The sequence below is a fragment of the Salarias fasciatus genome, assembly GCF_902148845.1.
Source record: "Salarias fasciatus chromosome 23 unlocalized genomic scaffold, fSalaFa1.1 super_scaffold_20, whole genome shotgun sequence".
Lineage (NCBI taxonomy): Eukaryota > Metazoa > Chordata > Actinopteri > Blenniiformes > Blenniidae > Salarias > Salarias fasciatus.
The window spans coordinates 22,394-44,392 of record NW_021941230.1 but is presented as its reverse complement, the minus strand read 5'-3'; the positions used below and the strand labels follow the sequence as shown (position 1 = coordinate 44,392).

The window sequence follows — 21,999 nt, the reverse complement described above, 5'->3', positions numbered from 1 at the left end:
CAGTGAAAAATATTCCTTCCAAGCTCAATTTTTATTTGAATATTCCCTCCAAGCAAAGTTTAAATTAAAAAAGGCAATGGGGTATTTTCACAGCTTCACTACTTCCTGAAAATAGCTGTGCACATTAATTTCCTGTCTTGCATTATTGGCCAAACTGATTAATCCAGGTGTGTCTGGTTTAGACTGCTGCAACAAGACACACCTGGATTAATCATTATGGCCAATAATGCAAGACAGGAAATGAATGTGCACAGTTAATTTCAGGAAGTAGTGGAGCTGTGAAAATGGCCCATTTCCACATCATTTTATCAAAAAACAACAACAATAAAACCTTGAATCTGATCTTTTATGAATAGGCGTGGTTTATGTGGAACATAACTTTTTTTCAGATGGAACTAAAGTTGTAGCACATGTTTCATTACCTCGACAAAGCGCGCAGCACAACAATACAGCGGGAGACACATGTCGAAACAGGCGAAAATTAAAGACTTTTTTACTAAACAAAATAGTTCAGAGGAGAAAGGGTGAGAGCCCAAATGTCATAGTCGTTGTCCAGGTGCGGATCCTAACTGTCATTATTGGGGAGCTGTCCGGGACTCCGCTGTTTGACCCCCCCCCCCCCCCCCCCCCCCCCCCATCCTGGGAGTAATGCAGTACTTTACTTTGCAGCATTTAAGCTCAATAAATCCAGATAATATTTGATTGGGAAATCACACGCTTGTCCGGTAAATTGAAAACCAGGACGTTCAGCTCTTGTTTTTACTTCATGCACCGGTCTTTCCATTCCTACATTTTATTGCGCACATATGATGCTCCTGACTTGGTTTGTTTGTCCGCTTTATATTTCATCTCATTCAGCTTCTCGACCTTCTCCTGGTCTCCTCTCTCTGACATTTTCTTGATCAGGAGGTCATAGTGGACGTAGGTGGACACTGAGTTGACGTTGAGGGCGATCTTCTCCAGACTGATCACATGTTGGTAGGCTTCATCCAGCAGTGGCCTCTCCTCCTCCATCATCTTCTTCTCCTGGTCTTTCAGCATCTCCAGTAGGGCTTCTTCTACATCTCCGGCCAACTTGTTCTTCTCATACTCCTCACACATCTCTTTGTTAGTATATGGAACTCTCTTTGACTCAGTGACATATATCCATTTGTCTTTGACATGAGACAATATACGGCACTTCCCACTGCAAACAGTGCAGCGGCCTAATTTCATCACCTCACAAAACCCTGCAGCCCAGGACACAGAGCATGGATAGTGACAGTTCTCCTCACAGGAAGTGCAGCAGACAGCTCCTGAATACTTGAGGAAGCCCCAGCCTCCATCAGATAACTCTTTTTTTATTTTGTATGACACCTCTACATGACCGCTGTAATTCTTATTCTCTCTCATCATTCCTTGACATTCTCTCACAGCTTCCTGTTTCTGCTGGATCTCTCTTCTCTTCAGCTCTATCAGATGGATCCTCTCCTGCAGGTTTTTGATGCAGGCTGCCAGACGAGCACGTTCATTCAGGACTCTGATAGTTTCATCCAGTGTCTGAGGAGTTACTTCATCTAAGAAGGCAGTGAACTGGTTCATCCCTCTCTTGGAGATTTTCCATGGAGTTTCCAAAATGAATTCTTCTTCCTCTGTTCTCTCCTTTTTCTGCAGGTTGTTAAACAGGAAGTGAGTGGGCTGGTTCTTCTTGTTTCTCCCAAATTTGATTTTGGCTTTATTGAGAGCCTTCAGAGCATTTTGAGGTGTGAGTCCATCTGAATGGGTCATCAGAGCCACAATGTTTCTCTCCATGCCTTTTCCAAACAGAGACATCACTGAGTTGAAGACATACAACAGTCGATCACTCAGACGATTCTCACTTGACTTCAACACCAGACCCACAGCATGAACGCTGCGCACGCCGTCCTCTGCTCGAAACACGTCCAGCAGTCTTTCACTGATCATGGCGTCACGTTCAATCCCTCTGATGTCTCCAAATCCAGGAGTATCAATGATGGTCAGAGAGAAGGGTGGAGCGTTACCTTCATAACCAAAGATCTGGTACACCACAACATCTGAGGTCTGACTCTCAGTCTGATCAGAGTTCTTCTCCTCCTCCACCAGCTGGAACCAGACTTCATCCTCCCAGGTCACTCCCATCATGTGGTTGAACAGAGCATCGATCAGTGAAGACTTTCCAGTTCCTGTTTCACCAACCAGCAGGATGGTTTTATTGGGCCTGTCCTGGTTTTTCTCTCCAACAGTCATTCTGGTCACAGTGCCAATCTTCTCTTTCCTGGGTTTCAACTGGTAGATTTTGGGACGTCCTCCTGAGATCAGGATGCTTCTGGACTCCAGGTCTTCATATTTGGATGAGACGTTACTGATGCTACAAAAAATTAAAAATAGAAAATTAAAACCCAAACTGTCACTGAGATTTAATTTACCATGATGCATGTGAAATGAACAAAAAGTAATAAACTCACAAGAACCAGACCTACAACGACCTACAAGACCGACAATGTCTCCAAGAAGGAAAACACCATCTAAACCCACAGGAAGAGTCCCACCTACCCTACTCTGCTCTACCCTACTCTGCCCCACTCCACTCCTCTCCACTTGGTTTGGTTGTGTTTCCACCCGCCTTGTTTGTCTCCATGGAAACCGTTCTCAGTGGGCGGGGAAATCAGGAGGAGGAAAACAGTCTGCAGCTCAGCAGAAGGAAACAAGCTAAGTGGAGGACATGGAGGCTGTCTGTTTGTTTTTGTTGTGAAAAGGTGGAAAGAAGAGAGTCATAAAATGTTACAAACAGCAAGAAATAAAGTGAAAGAAAAGTACTGAAGAGTCTGGGAGGCCCTGCAGCAGAACCAAGTGAAGAAGAGTCATTAAGAGCTGAGAGGAGACGACGGCTCCAGGTGAGTTACCACTCTGTAACTGCAGTTATTAAGACAAGTTTGGGCTTTAAATTGTTTTATTTATGTTATTCTAACGATCAGGTCGCAATGTGTGAAGAGTCCTTCAAGCAGTCCAGTCAGTGATGATTAGCATTAGCTTCAGTAGTTAAAGAGCATTTATGTTCTGTCTGTTGTCAGCAGCTCAGAGGAGTTTTAAATGCTGAGATCAAATTTCAGATCCTCGGTTGAACATCCATTAGTGCAAATAACAAACCCAGGAAGAGTAATAAGAATTTAATAATTAAATTAATAGCCCCTCTTCAGTGATTAGCATTTCTGTTCCATTAGAGCAATGGTCCCCAAACTACGGCCCGCCTCCACATTTGGTCCGGCCCCCAGAGAGCATTTCAATTTTTTTCATATACTGTATTTTCCGCACTATAAGGCACCTAAAAGCCTTTAATTGTCACGCCCTGTGCCCCTGGGTCCTCGTGGAGGCACTGGGGTCCTGTTCTGTTTGTCTGCCCTCATGTTCTCCTGCCTGGTCACCTGTCTGCTCCTCTTGTTCTCCTGTCAAGTCACCTGCCCTCATATTCTCCCGCCTCGTTACTCCTTAATGTGCCTCACCTGCCCTGCCATGTATTTAAAGGGACTTAAGGCAACTTTACAAAATGTACCTCAGTGCTGCCGCGATAGGTGCTGTGGGGAACTGCAGCCACCAGCCAAGGCGGCACGGGAGCGCGCACAAACATTTTACAGAATGTCCGGCTTCACAGCGCTGCACCAGGGATGCTCCTGCTGTTTACTACGTCGCGGTTTACTGCAAGACCACAGCGCATATTATGTGATTTTTGTCAGCATCCGTTTTCACTCCCAAATGTAGCTGAAGTTCCCTCCGTGAATCAAACGCATATCCAATATTTATTCGGGTGCCTGCGGCTTCGGTCTTTTTTTTTTTTTTTTTGGACTCATGAGATAACACTGATAAAGTCCTTTTTTTCTTCGTGGTGTTTTTTGTGGGCTCTGAGTGGATGCAGTTATGCGATTGTTTGTAGAGCGCGCGGGGGGGCTCCTGCTTCGATTCACAGACGGGAGCAAATATATAATATACCGAGAGAGCGGACAAATGAAACTACAAATAGAACTGCAGATGAACTTTCTTCTGTTGATTCTTCGTTTGTCAGCAAGTGAGCAGCGGCGTATTTGCGCACGTGCGATTCATTTGACGTGTGGAGGAGCGGTGTGGGTCTCCTCTCTGCTCTGCCTGCAGCAGGGGGCGCCGCTGAGACTGGCCGCCTGTGAGTGCTTTGGGACGGGGGAGGGGCTCACGCAGCATCCGCTGCTTGCTGAGAACAGCGGAGACGTCCTGTCACATCTCCACAGCACCAGAAAAAGTCGCTAAATTTGTCGCTAGTCGCTTTTGACCAAAAAAAAGTCACCAAGAGGCTTTGGAAAGTCGCCAGATTTAGCGAGAAAGTCACCAAGTTGGCAACACTGCCCGCCCCTGATCCCAGCAGTGTTTGAGTCCGTGTCCACGGCGGCCATGTTCTTCCTGTTCGGCAACGCGCATACAGCGTCAATTCGGACCCCGAACAGCAACAAATTATTTGGCACACAGCCTGTATAAGGCAACAGACAGATACAAGGATTGGCCTGTTATTTTAGGTTTTTAATGCTTCACGGCCCATTAGCATTGAATAAACTGGAAATGCATGTGTAGTTTTTCACAAATCTTGCCTTAAGTCTCTTTAAGTCCCGTGCTCCAGGTGTGTCTTGTCGGCTCCTTGTGGGTCTGTCTGTGTGCCTCCATCTGTGTGCCTCCATGTCCCTGCCTGCACCTCCGCTCCATTTGCCTTTTTGTTCCTGTGTTCCTGAGTTCCCGATTTGCCTTGAGTTCTGGATTCCCTTGTTTTGGAAAATAAAGACTTTTTTCCCCACCTGGCTGCCTGCGCCTGGGTCCTTCCACCCCGCATCCGTGACATTAATTCTCTCAAAAACCAACAGTGCACCTTTTTTGTAGAAAATACGGTAATAAAAACCAGCCGGTTGTCGGTCCGAGCTGTTGGACTGCCCCGCCGCGACACCGGGAGCGGCCGCGCTGCGCTGCATGTCCGTGCAGAGGAGCGTCCTCAGTCCAACTGGCTTTGATACGTCGCTTTACTCACTATTGAACACATTTCCACTGAGAATGGAACCACCTGGATCAGCAATATGTATTTCGCTCATACAGAACGTGGATAATTTTTTTCTCCCCTTTTATCCTGGACTGGACACTATCGCCATGTCTCCAGAATGTTCCTGTTCAGCAGTGTGGCTGCACACTTCTTTAAAGTTACCTTCAGTGTGAACAGGGCAATGGTAGTAATGGTGGCTGTTATCTGAGCGTCTGAATAAAAGAAACAACAGTATATGCATCGTTTAATGTGAGGGGGGCATGGCCAGGCGACTCTCATTGAAATGTATTAGTTTAAAAAGAGTGACGTGGGACACAAAAAACAGTGCAGAGCGCTGCTCCTGGACAGGATTCAGTAGATTAATTTACCTGACTCGGAGCATGAACTGCCGTGAGGCTGTTGGGCCTTATAATGCGGTGAGTCCTATATATGTAAGAAGTAATAATAAAAAAAAAAAAAAAAAAAAAATATATATATATATATATATATATATATATATATATATATATATATATACATTTACGGTGTGCCTTATAATGTGGTGTACCTTATAGTGCGAAAAATATGGTATGTGCATTTGCATTTAATAATAAAGTGGGACTTTTTCAAACTGACCCCGGCCCCCCATCAGATAAGGGAAAAGTTATGTGGCCCTCGCAGGAAAAAGTTTGGGGACCCCTGCATTAGAGGATCCAGGTTCTCCACAGCGTTCTCCACATTCACCACTCATTAATCCACCTTTCTGCTCTAAACCAAACTCTACGATAAAGAACACAGGAAGTTCTGCTCCAAACTAAAATCTAAATGAATGAAGAACACTGAGAAATTTCCACGCTAAACGTCTAAGCAGGAAACAATGGACACAGTAATCAGAGTGATGTATGTTTATATTGTCAATTTAATTAATGTCACTATTAATGTCACTAGTTTCACCAGGTTACACATCCACAGAGGCCTTCCAGGTTTGAGTTACAGCAGCAGAGTTGCTTTACCCCTCATGCACACTGGATGCAGTCCATCTCCGGTCCGGTACACCGCAGCACTGTGATTCACACCGCCTGCGGTGTCTTTGCAGTCTGCTGGAGGAGGTTGCCAGATCTGTCTCTCTCCCCCGTAAACAATTTGAAACCCGTTTAACTCAATAGAAAGCAGCCCAAACCGCCATCTCGGTTGAAAATGCACGTTAAAACCATATTTGTATAATAAAAAAAATTGTCATAAACACATCATTTCATCAACCCGTCCGACGTGTTCAAAAAAGACGCTTGATTTGGAACACACCCACCCAATCTGGCAACACAGAGCTGCTCTGGTCACAGAGCTGTTTTGAGCCATTTTGGAGTCATTTGACTTTCCTTCAGTGACGAAGAACAAAACCATTCATTCTTCTAAAGCGTATAATGACTACATCACGTTGTTTGTTCTGTATTCTACCAGAAGAAGTAAAAAATAGAATATTAAGGCAAAAACACGACACAGAATTTATCTTGAAGTCACTTATTTTGGAACACGTATCGTGTTTCCTTCCGGCGCCCGACTTGCTTCCGTCTGAATTGACGCGGTAGGGCTCCGGCATGCGGAAAAATAGGATCTTTGCGGAAAGAGACCGGAGCTCCGTAGAGGCTCCGCAGCTGGACCGGAGGCGGACCGCAGCCGGTGTGCACCACAGCATTGATTTTAATGACTACGGATTAGCTGCAGTGTCCGGACCAGAGCCAGAACGCATCCAGTGAGCATCAGGGGTTGGTCTGGGATGATGTTTGAAGACTTCCTGTCTGGACAGTAGTTTCCTACATGGCGAAGAGTAAGCTGCTTTGCAGGGTTTGTGATTGGGAGTAATGGGCAGGTCCTCATGAATCACTGTATTTCCTGAAGCCACTAGATGGTGCTCTTGGCTTTAAGCTGGAGGCTGAAAAACAGGCTGAGGCAAAGTGCTTCTTTGCTGGCTCTCGGAGGAGGCGGACACTTTTTCTATCGCTCCCTACTTTGCTTCTCCCTCCCTATCGTCTCTGCTTGCTGCTCTCTGTCTCGTCTGTTTTACTGGAGGAATCACTTGACTTGGTTTTTTGAACAAACCAAATATCAACCATGGAATTGATCAGCTGGTCTCTCTACGCAATTGATACGAGTTTTTCAACAAAGAGCAGAGAAGCGGGGATCCTGCCTGTCCGGACGGGACTCGGCATGCTGGGTATGTGATGGACGCCCGGGAGAAGTGGAGGGGTGTCACATGCCTGGCACCCCTGTCCGTCGAGGTCATTGTGGATTATTACATTTTCGGATTTATGATGATCGGCCTGCTGCTGATTGGCTTGTGCTGCGACTAGTGTGATCCTCTGGAGGACTAAGAGGACCGCCCCCACAAAAGACGTCCAAGGGAGGACGGTCTTTTCAAATCAACAGGCAAAAGCTGAGACTGACCGTTTGTGCGAACTCTTTCGAAAGGTGGACAATTTGGGTTATAGACGATTGAGTCGCAAGTTGGATGTCACCATCGCCGAGAGGGTTAAAACCAGCTTTTGTCTGAAATGTGGAGAACCGAGCAAAGGAAGGTCAAACGGCTCCTTCCGCCAAAACAAGATATCTTCTGATTGTGTTTGGCGCCCGTCGAATACTAAACAATTCTCCCTGAAGATTTAAGGACAAGACTGATTGCTCTCTCTATCTTCCCTCTCTTACTCTCAGCTGCAACCCAAGTTCACCTTTGGACTGATTCGTTCAAGGCCGTCCCGGCAATTACCATCTGAGCTGGAGCACAAAGGGGAGGCGGGCCAAACCACACACACACGTACACAGACTGATGAACTGAAATGCCATATACATGCCACACACACTTCCTCCCCCACTCTCAACGTGTCCACCACACTTTTCTGCTGACGACGAGTGGTGATGACGTATAGCTGCGACCGCTGATCTGCTAGTCTGATAGCAACTTCTCTTAGGCTGAATCCCATTTCACCCCTTAGCCCTTCCCCTTGGCCCTACCCCTTAGCCCTCCCCCTATGAAACGGAGTGCTAAGGGGTAGGGGAGAAAGTCAACCCCTCCGAATTGGGACACCCTTCCGACAATCACGTACGTCATCAGTAGTCGCCGCTGCCGATGACGTAGGTAGATGCGACAATTGTCTGCCGAAGAAGAATGTTTTTCTTACATTTTAAAACTTTATTAATTGACAAAATACTGACATTTATGAACGTCTTTCGTTGCGGACGCCGCCATCTTGCCGATCTTGGAAGGCTTTCTGAGAAATCTGTCATCCAGTGGCGCCGGTGGCGAGGGGCGCTTGTTTTGTTCGCCTGGACCATCAGTGGCGGGTGGGGTTAGTTCACTTCCGCATTGGCGGGGGCGCTCGTTTCCCACCCGCGCATTCCAGGCGGGCCGTGTTGAAGAAACCAGTTTATTGAAAATAATCGTCTATCTGTTGTGTTTGGAATGCGCCTGGAATGCGCGGGTGTGGAAACGATCACTCCCGCCAATGCGGAAGTGAATTAACCCCGCCCGCCAGGCATGATCTAGGCTGAAAGAACAAGCGCCCCTCGCCATCGGCCGATACCCCTCCGTTTGGAGTGTGCCTCTCGAGAATCTCCTTTTGGAGGGGTGACTGGCCCTCTTTCTTGGCCCTACCCCTCCGTCATAATGACAAGTGGGACACTCCTACCCCTCCACGTGAACGCGCAAAACGAGGGGTAGGGCCAAGGGGAAGGGCTAAGGGGTGAAATGGGATTTAGCCTTACATGTCTTGCTATGTTTGTGTGCAGGTTGGCTTTTTTTTTGGTCTCTTACTTCTAATCACGACTCCCTTTTGGAACCGTAATCTGAATTGATGTATCTTTTTTTTAACCACCACCCCTCCCCCCCTCCCCCAATTTCTGTCTGAGTTTCTATAAAAGGTATGCTGAAGGATTCACCGCCGATTTCGTACAACATGGCCTATTTGTCATTTTCGGAGCACTGTGCATGCGCGGCTCCCTCCACATGAGGACTGTGGGAGCGCACACGTCAGCCGCATGTCAGTCTGTTTACATCCGCGCAGCTGGAGCATCGTCTTTCCGCATAGGATTAAAACACATTTGTAATCATGTCGGACTCTTCTTCCAATCATCCATAAGAATACGATCCGTAAAGTAGTTTCTTACGTGTTTATGCAACAGAAACACATTAGAATGGGATAATAAGCATGTTACCTGTCCAGCAGAAACATTCCCCCGTCGTGATCAGTCCTAAATCCCTTTTGTGCTTTGAATGTCCGCCACCTCGTAAAGGAATCTCCCAGTAAAACACGGGTTCTTCCTTCTTTTCTATGGCCTTTCTTCTATCCTCCGGGAGCTTCGTTTGGAGACCCGTTTTATCCAAAAATAACCCGAGAGCGGACACGCACACGGGCCGTGGGGGGCGTGGGCGGGGGGGGTGCTTGTGGCCGCCGGCCCGGAATAGACCCCACCGGCCGGGAACACACCAGCCGTTCGGGAAACCTCCCGAACCTCCCGATGGCCAACCCGCCCCTGTTCGAAGGTGTTCGCGAGGGGAACAAGCCGCTTCTGCGGCTTCTGCGATGATCACTCCTGCTGCATGTCACTTCCTAAACAATGTTCTGCGCATGCGCGGCTCAAGACAAGCGTGCGCACAGAGGCGGCGACTCCACGTGACACGTCATCACGCAAATGCGTTCCCACATTGATTGGCATTACGACTGCCCAATCATAAGTTGGAACCATACAATTCTGATTGGTTCTAAGGATCCTCCAGTATACCTTTAACTCTGTTTCTTTTTCAAGACAGAGCGCCATAATTGGCTGCCTGGGCGTCTTTAAAACCCAAGTAATTTCGTTGTAACTTGTAACTTCGGTAACTTGTTGCGATGACAATAAAGACTATTCTGATTTTGATTCTGAAGTGTGTTCTCAAACATTTCTTGTCAAACAGTCAGCACCATCCAGTGGCTTCAGAAAATAACGACAGCTGTTCGTGCAGCTTTTCTGCCCATCACTAGTTATTGGTCTGATTTCTCCAGACTCCTTTCCTGTGAACATATTGATCACCAGTGGAACCCTGAGCTGAGTTACTGAGTTGATAACAGGCTTTAACAGGATTCACAGCACCACTACCAAGGATGACACATGTCTGACTCAGTCAGCCAGGAAACAGATATTCAGGACTGGTTTATCCCTCTTCAGGGTTTAGGTCTCATGTTTGTTGTGTTCATTGGTCAGGATACTCACGATGCCATGGTGTTGAGGTGATGTCCTGATGCTTCACTGCAGTCACACTGCTGTAAACATACAGAAGAAAGACGGCATCAGATGAGTAATTAAGGTTGTAGATTGAGCAGAGCATTGTGGGGACACATGTTGGAACCCTGAAAGATCCGTAAACAGTTTGAGCAGAAATATGGAATAAATTAACAACACAGCAAAAAAAAAAAAAAAAACTTTCACAAAACACTGTGTGATCTTTGACTGTTTTTTTTTCTTCAAATAACTCTTGCACAGAAAGTGCTGTGTACCTTTCTTGAAAACATAAGGTTGTGACGCGATGATGATTGGCTGGTGGGCGGATCATGCCCTGATCACGTGTCTCACTCGCTGCAAGCGCTGACCGGTAAACACAACAAGACAGAGACAATGGCGTGGAGCTCGTCGAGCCTCAGACCTTCAAAGGCAGCGTTCTGAAACTGGAAGCTTCACTGGAAGACTTTATCCACGTCTGCCTCCAGCAGCACCTCACATCAACACATGCTAGCATGACACTTGCTGCTAACCCCATGCTAACCCCATGCTAACCCCATGCTAACCCCATGCTAACCCACCTCGAGCCCAAATGCAGCCAGGAGGGAGACGAGTCGCTCTGTTAAAACGAGCAACGCTCCAGGTGACCAGAGCCGAGCTGAACACTCTGACTGCAGGTACTCTGGTACACAGTAACTAATGTACAGTTACAGAGATTAGCACCACTTAATGGCCAGAGGTTTACACTTGTGTTTTCTTAACAGGCTGCAGTTTAGTTCAAATAAATACCAAATGTTCTAAAATACTGTTTAAAGTGTTTTTATTGTTCAGTCAGTTGACATAAACCTCTTTGATGTTATAAATGTTATAGAATGTTGTAAGAATAGTCTTTAGTAATGTATAGAACATGAAAAATAACGTCAGTTACTTTGCTGAGTAACTAATTCCTTTTACAATGAGGTAACTGAGTTACGAATTCAATTACTTTTTGCGAGAAGTAATTTGTAATTTTAACTAATTACTTTTTAAAAGTAACTTGCCCAACACTGGTTTTAATACCAGTCATTATTTTAGACGGGCTTGTTTTTATGGAACATAATGTAGATCATGTGGGTAACTACTGGTTCTCCCACCTTACCTTCCTCACAGAAATTTATATTATATCATTTCAGACAGTGTTTATATTTTCTTTCATTCTTAACATTTTTATTGCCGTCTGGTTAGCTAACGTTGGCCCGGCTGCTAATAGTCACTTTTCCCCCCATATCTAATAGTTGAGAGCTGAGCTGTTAAGGCTCATCATTATTATTAATTTAGAGCATCACAGGAGAGGAATGCTGCTGTGAACATCAGCACTGCTGGAATTCACTCAGATGTTTATTATCACATTGCATTTTGCCTTTCAGCATTCCACTGTAATGACAATAAACAACAAATAAACATCCAGTTTGCGAATCTGAAACAAGGACCTTGTATATTCTGAGTGCACTCTAGTGGAAAACACACATGCAGCTCTTTGTTTTTTTATTTATGTTATCATTTCATTTTATGCTCGGAATGATGTGTTTTTATTATTAGATACTCAGTGGAGTCACAGACTCTTTTCAGACGTACTGTTGAAGTTTCTAAACCCCCCCTGGACATTCAACCACGACTGCCTCCACCTCAGCAACACAATCCACCAGTGATGCAGCAGATTCAAGGCTCCTCCTGGCTCCACCTCAGAATCAAGCGCTCCTTCTGCCTCCACCTCAGAATCAAGCGCTCCTCCTCCTGGCTCCACCTCAGAATCAAGCGCTCCTCCTGCCTCCACCTCAGAATCAAGCGCTCCTCCTGCCTCCACCTCAGAATCAAGCGCTCCTCCTGGCTCCACCTCAGAATCAAGCGCTCCTCCTCCTGGCTCCACCTCAGAATCAAGCGCTCCTCCTCCTGGCTCCACCTCAGAATCAAGCGCTCCTCCTCCTGGCTCCACCTCAGAATCAAGCGCTCCTCCTCCTGGCTCCACCTCAGAATCAAGCGCTCCTCCTCCTGGCTCCACCTCAGAATCAAGCGCTCCTCCTCCTGCCTCCACCTCAGCTACACTTTCATTATAGCAGAACTTTCTCCCAACCTGCTCTGAGACTCTTTGCCACTGTTCCTGTTCCAGTGGCTGCTGCTGAAAGAAGCTTTATGTCTGGTTTTCTGTATCATTTGCACTTCATGTTATAAGTATTCATATTGTGTTTCAGAGATCCGTTTATTTCTTCCTTTTTTTGGTAACATTTCTCTAGAATTTTTCTTGTTAACTGTGCTGATTGAGAATTTTCTGTCTCTAAATAATAAAGAATTGTCAAAGACAAAGCTATCAGCTTTGTTGTGAGTGTAACGGGCCGCCACCAAAAACCTTGCAGAGGGCGCCGGATTGGTTCAGGCCAGGCCTGCAATAAACTATAGATACTACACTTTTTATTACATTTATCTCAACAAAGTGGATGAATTGACTGGTGGGTAGAAATAAACTCATCTTTTACAGTCAATAACTAACCTTCATCAGCTGTTGACACTGAGGGAGGAAAACCATTATTATCGTGGAGAACATGCACCTTCTTCTTTTTCTTTTATAGTATTTTTTTTTTCATAAATGGTATTGGATTGAATGCTTGATGGTTTCCATGGACACCAGGGGGCTATTGCACAAAAGTAGGATAAATACATCCAGGATAAATGAAAATGCGCGGCTTGAGTAAGCCTCGTCGGTGTTTTCCCGGATTAATCGGTTACACGTTCGCCAAGCCAGGATAAAAAGACGCGGCTCACTCAAGCCAGGTGTTGAGCATCAGGATAAGTGCGCGTTCATGGCGTTCTTAAGAAGACCACGACATCGATCACAGAATCACAGATCGAAAATGGACGAAGGACATGCATCTTACTTCACGCGGGATGAGCAGGTACTGCTTCTTCAATTATATGAAGAAGTGAAACATATAATCCGGAAGAAAGGCAACACGAGTGCCGCAAAAAAGGAGAGGGAAAACGCCTGGCAGTTAATAACGGACCGGCTCAATGCGTAAGTAGCGCCAACACGTAGAATTAATAAATTGTCCTCCACAGACACTGTCATCATTACAGTTCAAGAATGCGGAGCTGATGACTTCTCAAGTCCACTAATAAATACTGTACTGGTGTTTTTCTTAAATGTGGCTCATAGAAGTGCATGTTACTCCAGTTATGTGAAGTACAATTATGTTCAAATACATTTCAAGTCTGTGTCCGTGTTATCTAGTGAATCAATTGTTCTCATATTGTGTTCTGTTTCATCCCTCATCTGTCATGAAGAACAAACCAGAAAAGAACCTGGCAGCAGGTGAAAACCAGACATAAAAATATTCTGCAGTCTGGTAAGTTATTACTTAAGTGTAGCCCAAAGAGCAATTGTCAAATGAAGCGCTAAATGTGTTGTCTCCTGAGAATGAATGTATGTACCGTTTTAGCCGTGAAAAAGAAGACATATAAAACCAGCACAGGGGGTGGCCCACCGAGCCAGGACCTGACCCCAGCAGAGGAGCAGCACTTGACATAAATAAAGGGAGGCCAGTGGTGGAGGGGATCCGGGGGGGGGGGGGGGGGGGGGGGGGGGGGGGGGGGGGTTGTGACAGACTCTATTTGCTCCAGAAAGTTGCACCTTCCTAAAAGGTAATATTGCAGTTCCTCAGCAGTTTCAACACATTTGACAGTTTTATACTGTCTGACTTTGAATTCACTTGTAGTGTCTGGGGACACAGTTGTGCTCCTGGAGCCACCAGAAGATGATCCAGTAAGTACAGTAAATGTCACTCAAAATCACAGGCCTTACATGGCCCCTCAAATGTAAATATGAGTTCTGTTGACTCATGTGGCAGGGGGAAGGCACATCTGCAGCTGCTGAGTGCACCTCTGCAGATGAGGAGACTCTCTCAGCGGACTCCAGAAGGCTTGAGGTATCATTTGAAGTTAGTGGAGCTACTTTGCTGTAGTCCAAACTGGATAGAAAGTCGGTGATGCAGTGCCAACACAAATCTGTTACAGGACCTAGAGACTGCACCACCTCATAATCAAGCCGGTAACATTGTAAGTATACTGTAGGTGGAAGTAAATCTCTGTGATACACATATCCTGTTGTGCTAATTGGTAATTCTTCTACAGAATTCCCAAACTATCCAGGTGCTCTATGCCAAACACCTGCAGAAACAGGTTGAGCTGGCAGAAGTGCAAATTCAGAGGGAGAAGAGGAATCTGGATCTGGACACCGACATTAGGAAAAGGAAGCAGAGAAAATTGGAGTTACAGATAGAGACACTGGAACGGGGGGTGAGTAGACAGAGCAGTGCACACTGTAACTATATCTGTAAATTGAGTGTGTTAATCATTTTCACTTTTTCACTCTCAGCTCCAGAATGACACCTGAGAACATGAGCAAATAAATAAAGACAAATAAAATTTGGAAATGCTTTTTGTGTGTGACTGTGTGTGTGTGTTGGGGGTCGCTGGCCTGCTTTCTGGCCTTGTCATTGGTCAGAGGTCATATTTGCAGCATAATCACACTGATCTTTATTCCCTCTTCACATTCTACCTGTGGACCCAGTTACCTTGTTGTCTTGTGGTGGGTTAGACTAATGGTGATCTGTCGTAGGCCCCTCCTGATGCTCTGGTGTAAGTTCATACTTGAATTCTCAGTGTGCACGCCCCAGTTCACCACCCGCTATAATGTCAAAAAAACATACAGTGCCCTCTGTCATGTTTTTATATAGGTGCAGCAGCCAATTGTATGGAGAAAAAAAAAAAAAACTGGGAAAAAAATGTTCTTCTGTTCTCGTTTACTGTGAATGTGTGGTATCCAACTGATTTGGACATGTGGACTTAAGAAATTGACTCCACAGTGTACTACCAATGACAGAAAAAAAAACGGACCACACAAGATCATTTATTCACAATACACAATAGCACTTAAGGCTAAGAAAAAAAATTGGCAATATATTGCTCCCTGAGAACACGGCCAGTTGTCCGGGAATATGGGAGCATCTTCCCAGACCTCGTCAGCCACTGGAGTCGGGGCCCTCTCCCTCCATAAGCCTGCTGTGTTGTGCAGCACTGTGCATGCTGCAATGATGTCGCATGCTCTGGGTGGGGACACTCGCAGGTGGTGCAGGCACTGAAGTCTTGACTTCAGGAGGCCAAAGGTCATTTCAATGCGAGCCCTTGTCCTGCTGTGCGAGTGATTGTAGGCCTGCTGTTGTAGGGTTTGGGGGTCAGCAAGAGGAGTCAGGAGGAATGACTCGCAGGCGTAGCCCTTGTCTCCCAGCAGCAGCCCAGAGAATTCACCTAATAATGAAATGCATAACTTCTTACTATATGTACTTACACACTCATAATGTCCAAGGTGCTAGCAAATATAGCGCGTGGCTTACCTTGTGAGAGTGTCCTGTGGATTGGACCAGCCCTGAAGACTCTGGAGTCGTGGACTGATCCAGGCCACTTTGCCTCCAGATTGCTAATCAGGCAGTTGATCTGAAAAGGTGACATGTAACCTCTTCACATCCTTTTAGGCAAAAAACTGAACAATCTATAGAGGTCGGACTCGCTGCAGATTACTCTTACCTGAACATTGATGCTGTGGAATGACTTCCTGTTGATGTAATCTCCCTCATGTTCCCCTGAGGGGAGTTAATTCTAATGTGTCTGCAGTCCACTGCACCAATCACATTAGGAAAAGCTGTAACACAAAACAGTATCCAGCTGTAACTGCTCGAATTGGCACCAATATTTGCAAGCTGCAACTGATGTTACCTGCAATCTTGTAGAAGTCCTCCTTGATGTAATGCAGTCTTCTGTGGCCAGGAAAGGTGACAAAGATGTTGATGACTGACTTCAGGGCCAGGCAAACGCGTCTGACTGTGCGACAAATAGTTGCTTTATTGAGGTTCTCTGCATCCCCAACAGAGTACAGGAAACTTCCACTTGCGAGAAACCTCAATGTCACACAGACCATCTGTGGCACAGTCAGGGCATGGCTCCGAGCGGTCCGATGTTGTATTTTAGGCCCGAGGAGCCTACACAGGTACTTGAGTCCGTCCCGTGAAAATCTGTACCGCTCAAAGAGATAGTCTTCATCACATGCCAGTGGGTCTGACCTGTCCCTGAACAGTCTTTCTCGTTGAAAGGCTCGTCTGATGATGAGCGCTTCCTCATCCAGTACGTCCTTCACAAAAGGGCATGCCATCATGAAGAGGTCACAGGTGAATAGGAAGTTGGACCTATATATACTATGTTGCCCTCGTCAGTCGCTATTGAAATCATCCTTGCAACTCCAGCAATCGTTAAAGCCAACAATTCAATTAAATGCAGTGGTATACATTAGGGGTGTGACGATACACAAAAATCTCAGTTCGATACGTACCTCAGTTCTGAGGTCACGGTTCAGTTCGGTTTCGATACAGTAGGGAACAAAATGCATAACCTAAATGTTCTTGTTGTTGTTGCTTCCCATGTCCGCGTGTCTGTGTCCGCTTTGCGGCACATCACCGATGCCAACACTCTTCTCTCCTGCTACATTTGGGCTCAGCTGTGTTCGTTCCATGCAGGCACACTCATCCACACATCCTCGAGAAGCTTTTCCGGCTCTCTAGACTGTTTATCTGCTCCTTTATTTCAGATTATTTATAAGAAATGAGGCACATACATTGTCAGTACGTTATCATTTAGTATCAGAGTTTATTTAGCCTTTTTTTTTCTTTTTCTGAATCTCGGGGCGGCGCCCGAGCGTCAGATACTTTCACTCAGGGTGCGAACTATGGGGGGCCAGGGGGGTCTCAGCCCCCCTTGATGAGACATGAGCCCCCCTGAAAACATGATTTGTAAAATTTTGGGGGGGCTCTAAATCTTGGAAAAATGCTGTTTCCCCCATGTATTTCCTTTAATTTATTATTATTGATTTTGTATGTTCATAATAATGGATTGTATACAGAATTAGGCCAATTTTAATGGATGATTTGCGCATCACTATTTCACTTTAATAAAGATGCCGGCCTGCATGCAGTACTTGTCCTCACCATTGAAGCGTGGGGGCGCTATGCCTTAAGCGTTACTTAAATCAGACATATTCCCTCCGAGGCACGCACATCCCCCCCCCCATAGGTGAGCCCCGCGCTGTTCCATTTCCTCATTCTTTCAGTCAGCTGGCGAGTTTTTGTGTAGCTGTCAAAATGTCATGTCCTTTTATCAGCGATCCTGCAGATGAAGGAGCGGCATTACTGCAGCGAGAACTGAATATTCGTCGGGAGATTATTTACAGACCGCGCAGAGATGTTTTGGTCTTCTTCATCTGGATATGGATCTGGATCGATATGACTTTCTGGATCCTCTGTGAAGGCAGCAGACATGGTTTCATCCTCCTCATCCTGGATAAATAACATCTTTCAGTATATTTGCGTATATTTTTCCAAACTAACATTTGGCAAAAACATTCTGAGTATTTCCTGCTGACAGTTTCAGGTTGGTTGTAGCATGAAGGGGCTCCAGCAGGCAGACAGAACCTTCACAATCTGGGCCAAAAGAAGAAAAGAACATGAAAGACAAAATACATATTTGTATCAATAACATTTTTAAAATATTATACTCAAATAATAGATAATAATATTCGATTAAATAGGATTATTTAACATAACATGATGTGTGACATAAAACAGCTGCACAGTCCATCAGCCACTTAGTATTTATGCTACTTTACAATGTTAAACATGCTTAAAATGATGAACCTCAATGAGATTATGACGAGGTCTTTTGAACAATGTTTTTATATTTCATCTTTAGCTGCTGCGCTTCTTCCCCGCAGGATTACAACTAAATGAAATACCTTAACTGGTGACCATTCAAACAGTTTCCCTGTAATAATATTTAATGTTCAATAATATTCTGATATAAAGGACTAAATTTAAACTTACGCATTGACACAGGCAGCAATTTTCTGCCACGCCATCTCCCTCTCTTTCGCTGCTGCAGCGGCGTTGCATTTTTTTCTAAAAATGTGTTCCAGCTTCCACATGTCGCTCTCCGCTTCTCTGTTGCCATGGTGACTCGTCAAATCGGTGCTCCATTGATGCTGGCTTTTTATAGCTGTCATGCACATGCTCAACTCCAGGTGGAACTACTTGAAGTTGAGTAATCCAACTCAAATCAGCTGTTGTGTAACCGAAAACCCAGAGTTTTCCATTTCAGAGTAGATCAACACAGAGTTCAGGATTAATCTCAGAGTTTTTTCAACCTGCTTGGTGAAATAGACCACAGTTTGCTTCACAGACTCACTTTTCAAAGTTAGCGTCTGTCATGGTTAGTTTGCTGTGGTGCTCTAGCGCATGCGTGTACCGGCGCGACGTGCGCATACGAGCAACGCGGTCACAAAGTCTGTCCTGCGCGCGGACGTCCGTGGACAGAAATTCACGACATTACGTCCCAGGGACCAATGCGCCACGCGGACATGTGAAGCATGGACGAAGCTGCTAGCAGTAGCAGTCATGGCTGCAGGTGTAGCTGCACCTGCTAGCGGCAGAACGTAAACACACGCACCATCCGGCCTGTGAGCCGGGAAAAAAAAAAAAAAAACCCTCTGGCCCGTGAACTCACCCGTGCACAGCCCTGTACCCAACCGAACGGCCCGTACCGAAACGGTTCAATACAAATACATGTATTGTTACACCCCTAGTATACATATTACTCAAACCTCTGGCAGCAATGTGACAAGTTGTCTTTATTGGTATTCCAATGTATAGGGCTGACAATAATGCGACCGAATGAATGAATCAATAGAAAGATTGTTGCAGTGAAAAAGTTGAGTCAGAATGATGTGGGAGCACTTTCCCTCCTAAAGGTGGGGTCGATTTCCTATTTTCAGGACACAGTTAAGACAAAATGATGCTGTCTGCTATATTGTAGTCCATTTCAGTGGTGTGATACATTTATTTTTTCTTTGTTTCTCATTTTAGTCATTGTGTAGCCTCAGGGTTGTTGTATTTTAAATTTTTTTACATTAGTATGGTTTAGTACCAATTTTAGTAAGGTTTTTTTATTTTTTCCATTTTCTTTACAATAACTGTGAACTTTTTATTGTAGGACGTGTATTAATGAAGACATGATTCTGCAGTGTCTGTGTTGAAAGTTATTTTGGTCTTCATATAATCTGTGCAACAAAATAATACTGAAGTCAACCAGCAAATGCAACGACTTCAGTTGTAAGATTTGGCTGCAGGAGGATTAAATGATGTAATGTGTGGAAAATTCCAGGAAATGCTGTAAACCACACCCATTCCTCACATTGTTGACGGCAGTTTGATCTTATCCTGGGTAGTTCGCCTGCTGTGGAGCAGCGAGGTGCAGAGAATAAATCACCATGGTGACTGGTCCGGGATAAAGCTTTTGTGCAATCGACTTGGCGCTAACTTCGTCCAGGATCACCACAAGATCGCCACAGGATAACAACAGTTTGCCGGCTTAAGCCCTTATCCTGGTTTCAATACATCCAGGATAAATGAAAATGCGCGGGAAACAGCATTTTGCCAATATTTAGGATATTTATTGAAGAAAATTTCAACTCTGTGTCCGTGTTCTCTATTGAATCAATTGTTCTTATTCTGTGTTTTGTTTCATCCCTCATCTGTCATGAAGAACAAACCTGTCCGGCTAGAAAAGAACCTGCAGCAGGTGAAAACCAGACATAAAAATATTCTGCAGTCTGGTAAGTTACTTAAGGGTAGCCCAAGGAGCAATTATCACATGAAGTGATAAATTTGTTTCTTCTGAGAACGAATTTCTGTCTGATTTTAGCTGTTAAAAAAGTGGAGTCAGAATGATGTGGGACCCTTTCACTCCTAAAGCTGGAGTCCTGAAATAGGACGATTTTCCTATTTTCAGGAGACAGTTAAGACAAAATGATATGCTGTCTGTTATATTGTGTCCATTTCAGTGGTGTGAGACATTTATTTTTCCTTTGTTTCTCATTTTACTCATTGTGTAGCCTCAGGGTTGTTTTATTTTATTTTTTATTCTTTATTTTTTACATCAGTGTGGTTTAGTACCAATTTCATTAAGGGGTTTTTTCCATTGTCTTTAAAATAATTGTGAACCTTTTATTGTAGGACTTGTATTAATAAAGAAAGGATTCTGAAACGTCTGTGTTGAAAGTTATGTTGGTCTTCATATAATCTGAGCAACAAAATAATACGAAAGTCAACCAGACCCTGCAAATGCAACGACTACAGTTGTAAGATTTGGCTGCAGGAGGATTAAATGATGTAATGTGTGGAAAAATCCAGGAAATGCTGTAAACCACACCCATTCCTCACATTGTTGATGGCAGTTTGATCTTATCCTGGGTAGTCAGCCTGCTGTGGAGCAGCGAGCTGCAGAGAATAAATCAACAGGGTGACTGGTCCGGGATAAACTTGGCCAGCTTTTGTACAATCGACTTGAGGATAACTTTGTCCAGGATCACCACAGGATAACAACAAGATCGCCACAGGATAACAACAAGATCACCACAGGATAACAACAAGATCGCCACAGGATAACAACAGTTTACCAGCTTAATCCCTTATCCTGGTTTTGTGCAATACCCCCCTGGTCTCTGATCATTTGGGTCATTTGTTGTTTTTTTAAAAGTTTCTGAGTGGAAAAAATCCTGGAGAACAAAGGAGAAAAGTAGAGAGACTCACCTGCTGCTGCTGCTGTGATCAGAATGAGCTGCTGTCTGGATGTTCACAAGCTTTATATACACACCACCCAAACACACCAGAGGTCATGTGATTTCACAGAAACTGGACTTTTCAAAGAAGCACACACACACACACACACACACACACACACACACACACACACACACACACACACACACACACACACACGTGTTGGGTTTCCCACTCTTTTGGGGACATTCCATTGACTCCCATTCATTTCTAGCCCCTAACCCTGACCCTAACCCTAACCCTAACCCACACCAAAACAAAGCGTAGCCCTAAAGAAATGTTTTTGCACTTTTACTTTTTTCAGTAACAACAACATGGTCAAGAAAATGCTGTTTCCCTTCATAGGGACCCAAGAAATGTCCCCACAAATGACATTTGGCCTGGTTTTCCTATGTTGTGGGGACAAAATGTCCCCAGGACCCATACGCCCCCATACAAAAACCTGCGCGCGCGCGCGCAAACACACACACACACACACACACACACACACACACACACACACACACACACACACACACACACAGACACACACACACACACACACACACACACACACACACACACACACACACACACAGACACACACACACACACACACACACACACACACACACACACACACACACAATGATCAAATGGTCTCTCTGACTCATTCCTGTTTGTAGAAACGTCACACAGGTTAAAAAATGTGTTTCTGTAGATCTGTTCAATGTGGACAGATAAATCCTGGTCCAACAGGCTCCTCTCAGAGGTTCTGGAGGTCAAAGCATTCCATCCAGAGTTACTAGATGTTCTGAGGTCCACTTAATGAAGCAGGCTGAACAAATGCTGAGTCTCACCCTGAACTGTGAGTTGACCGACTCGGAGACACTCTGAGACACTGAGACAGGAATCTCTGAGTTTTCCAGTTCAGAAAAGCAGATTTGAGTTAGATCAACTCTGAATAGTTTCGGAGCTCAGCACAACTTTGATACGACG

General features: G+C 45.0%; 1 protein-coding gene and 1 pseudogene across 2 annotated transcripts; both read right to left on the bottom strand.

The window, feature by feature from the left end:
* Window positions 1-207: 207 nt before the first annotated feature.
* Window positions 208-21,059, bottom strand: LOC115384197 (uncharacterized). Of its 2 annotated transcripts, none has more exons than XM_030086500.1 (3): window positions 20,992-21,059; window positions 10,268-10,314; window positions 208-2,368 (listed from the first exon to the last, which is right to left on the bottom strand). In XM_030086500.1, exons 2-3 carry the CDS (start codon window positions 10,273-10,275, stop codon window positions 787-789), a joined length of 1,590 nt encoding a protein of 529 aa, XP_029942360.1. In that variant the 5' UTR covers window positions 10,276-10,314; window positions 20,992-21,059; the 3' UTR covers window positions 208-786. The 2 variants fall into 2 exon arrangements, with proteins under 2 accessions (XP_029942360.1, XP_029942359.1); XM_030086499.1 differs by having other exon boundaries at window positions 10,268-10,317; window positions 20,992-21,054.
* LOC115384255 (putative nuclease HARBI1) lies at window positions 14,429-16,968 on the bottom strand (annotated as a pseudogene).
* Window positions 21,060-21,999: the final 940 nt, after the last annotated feature.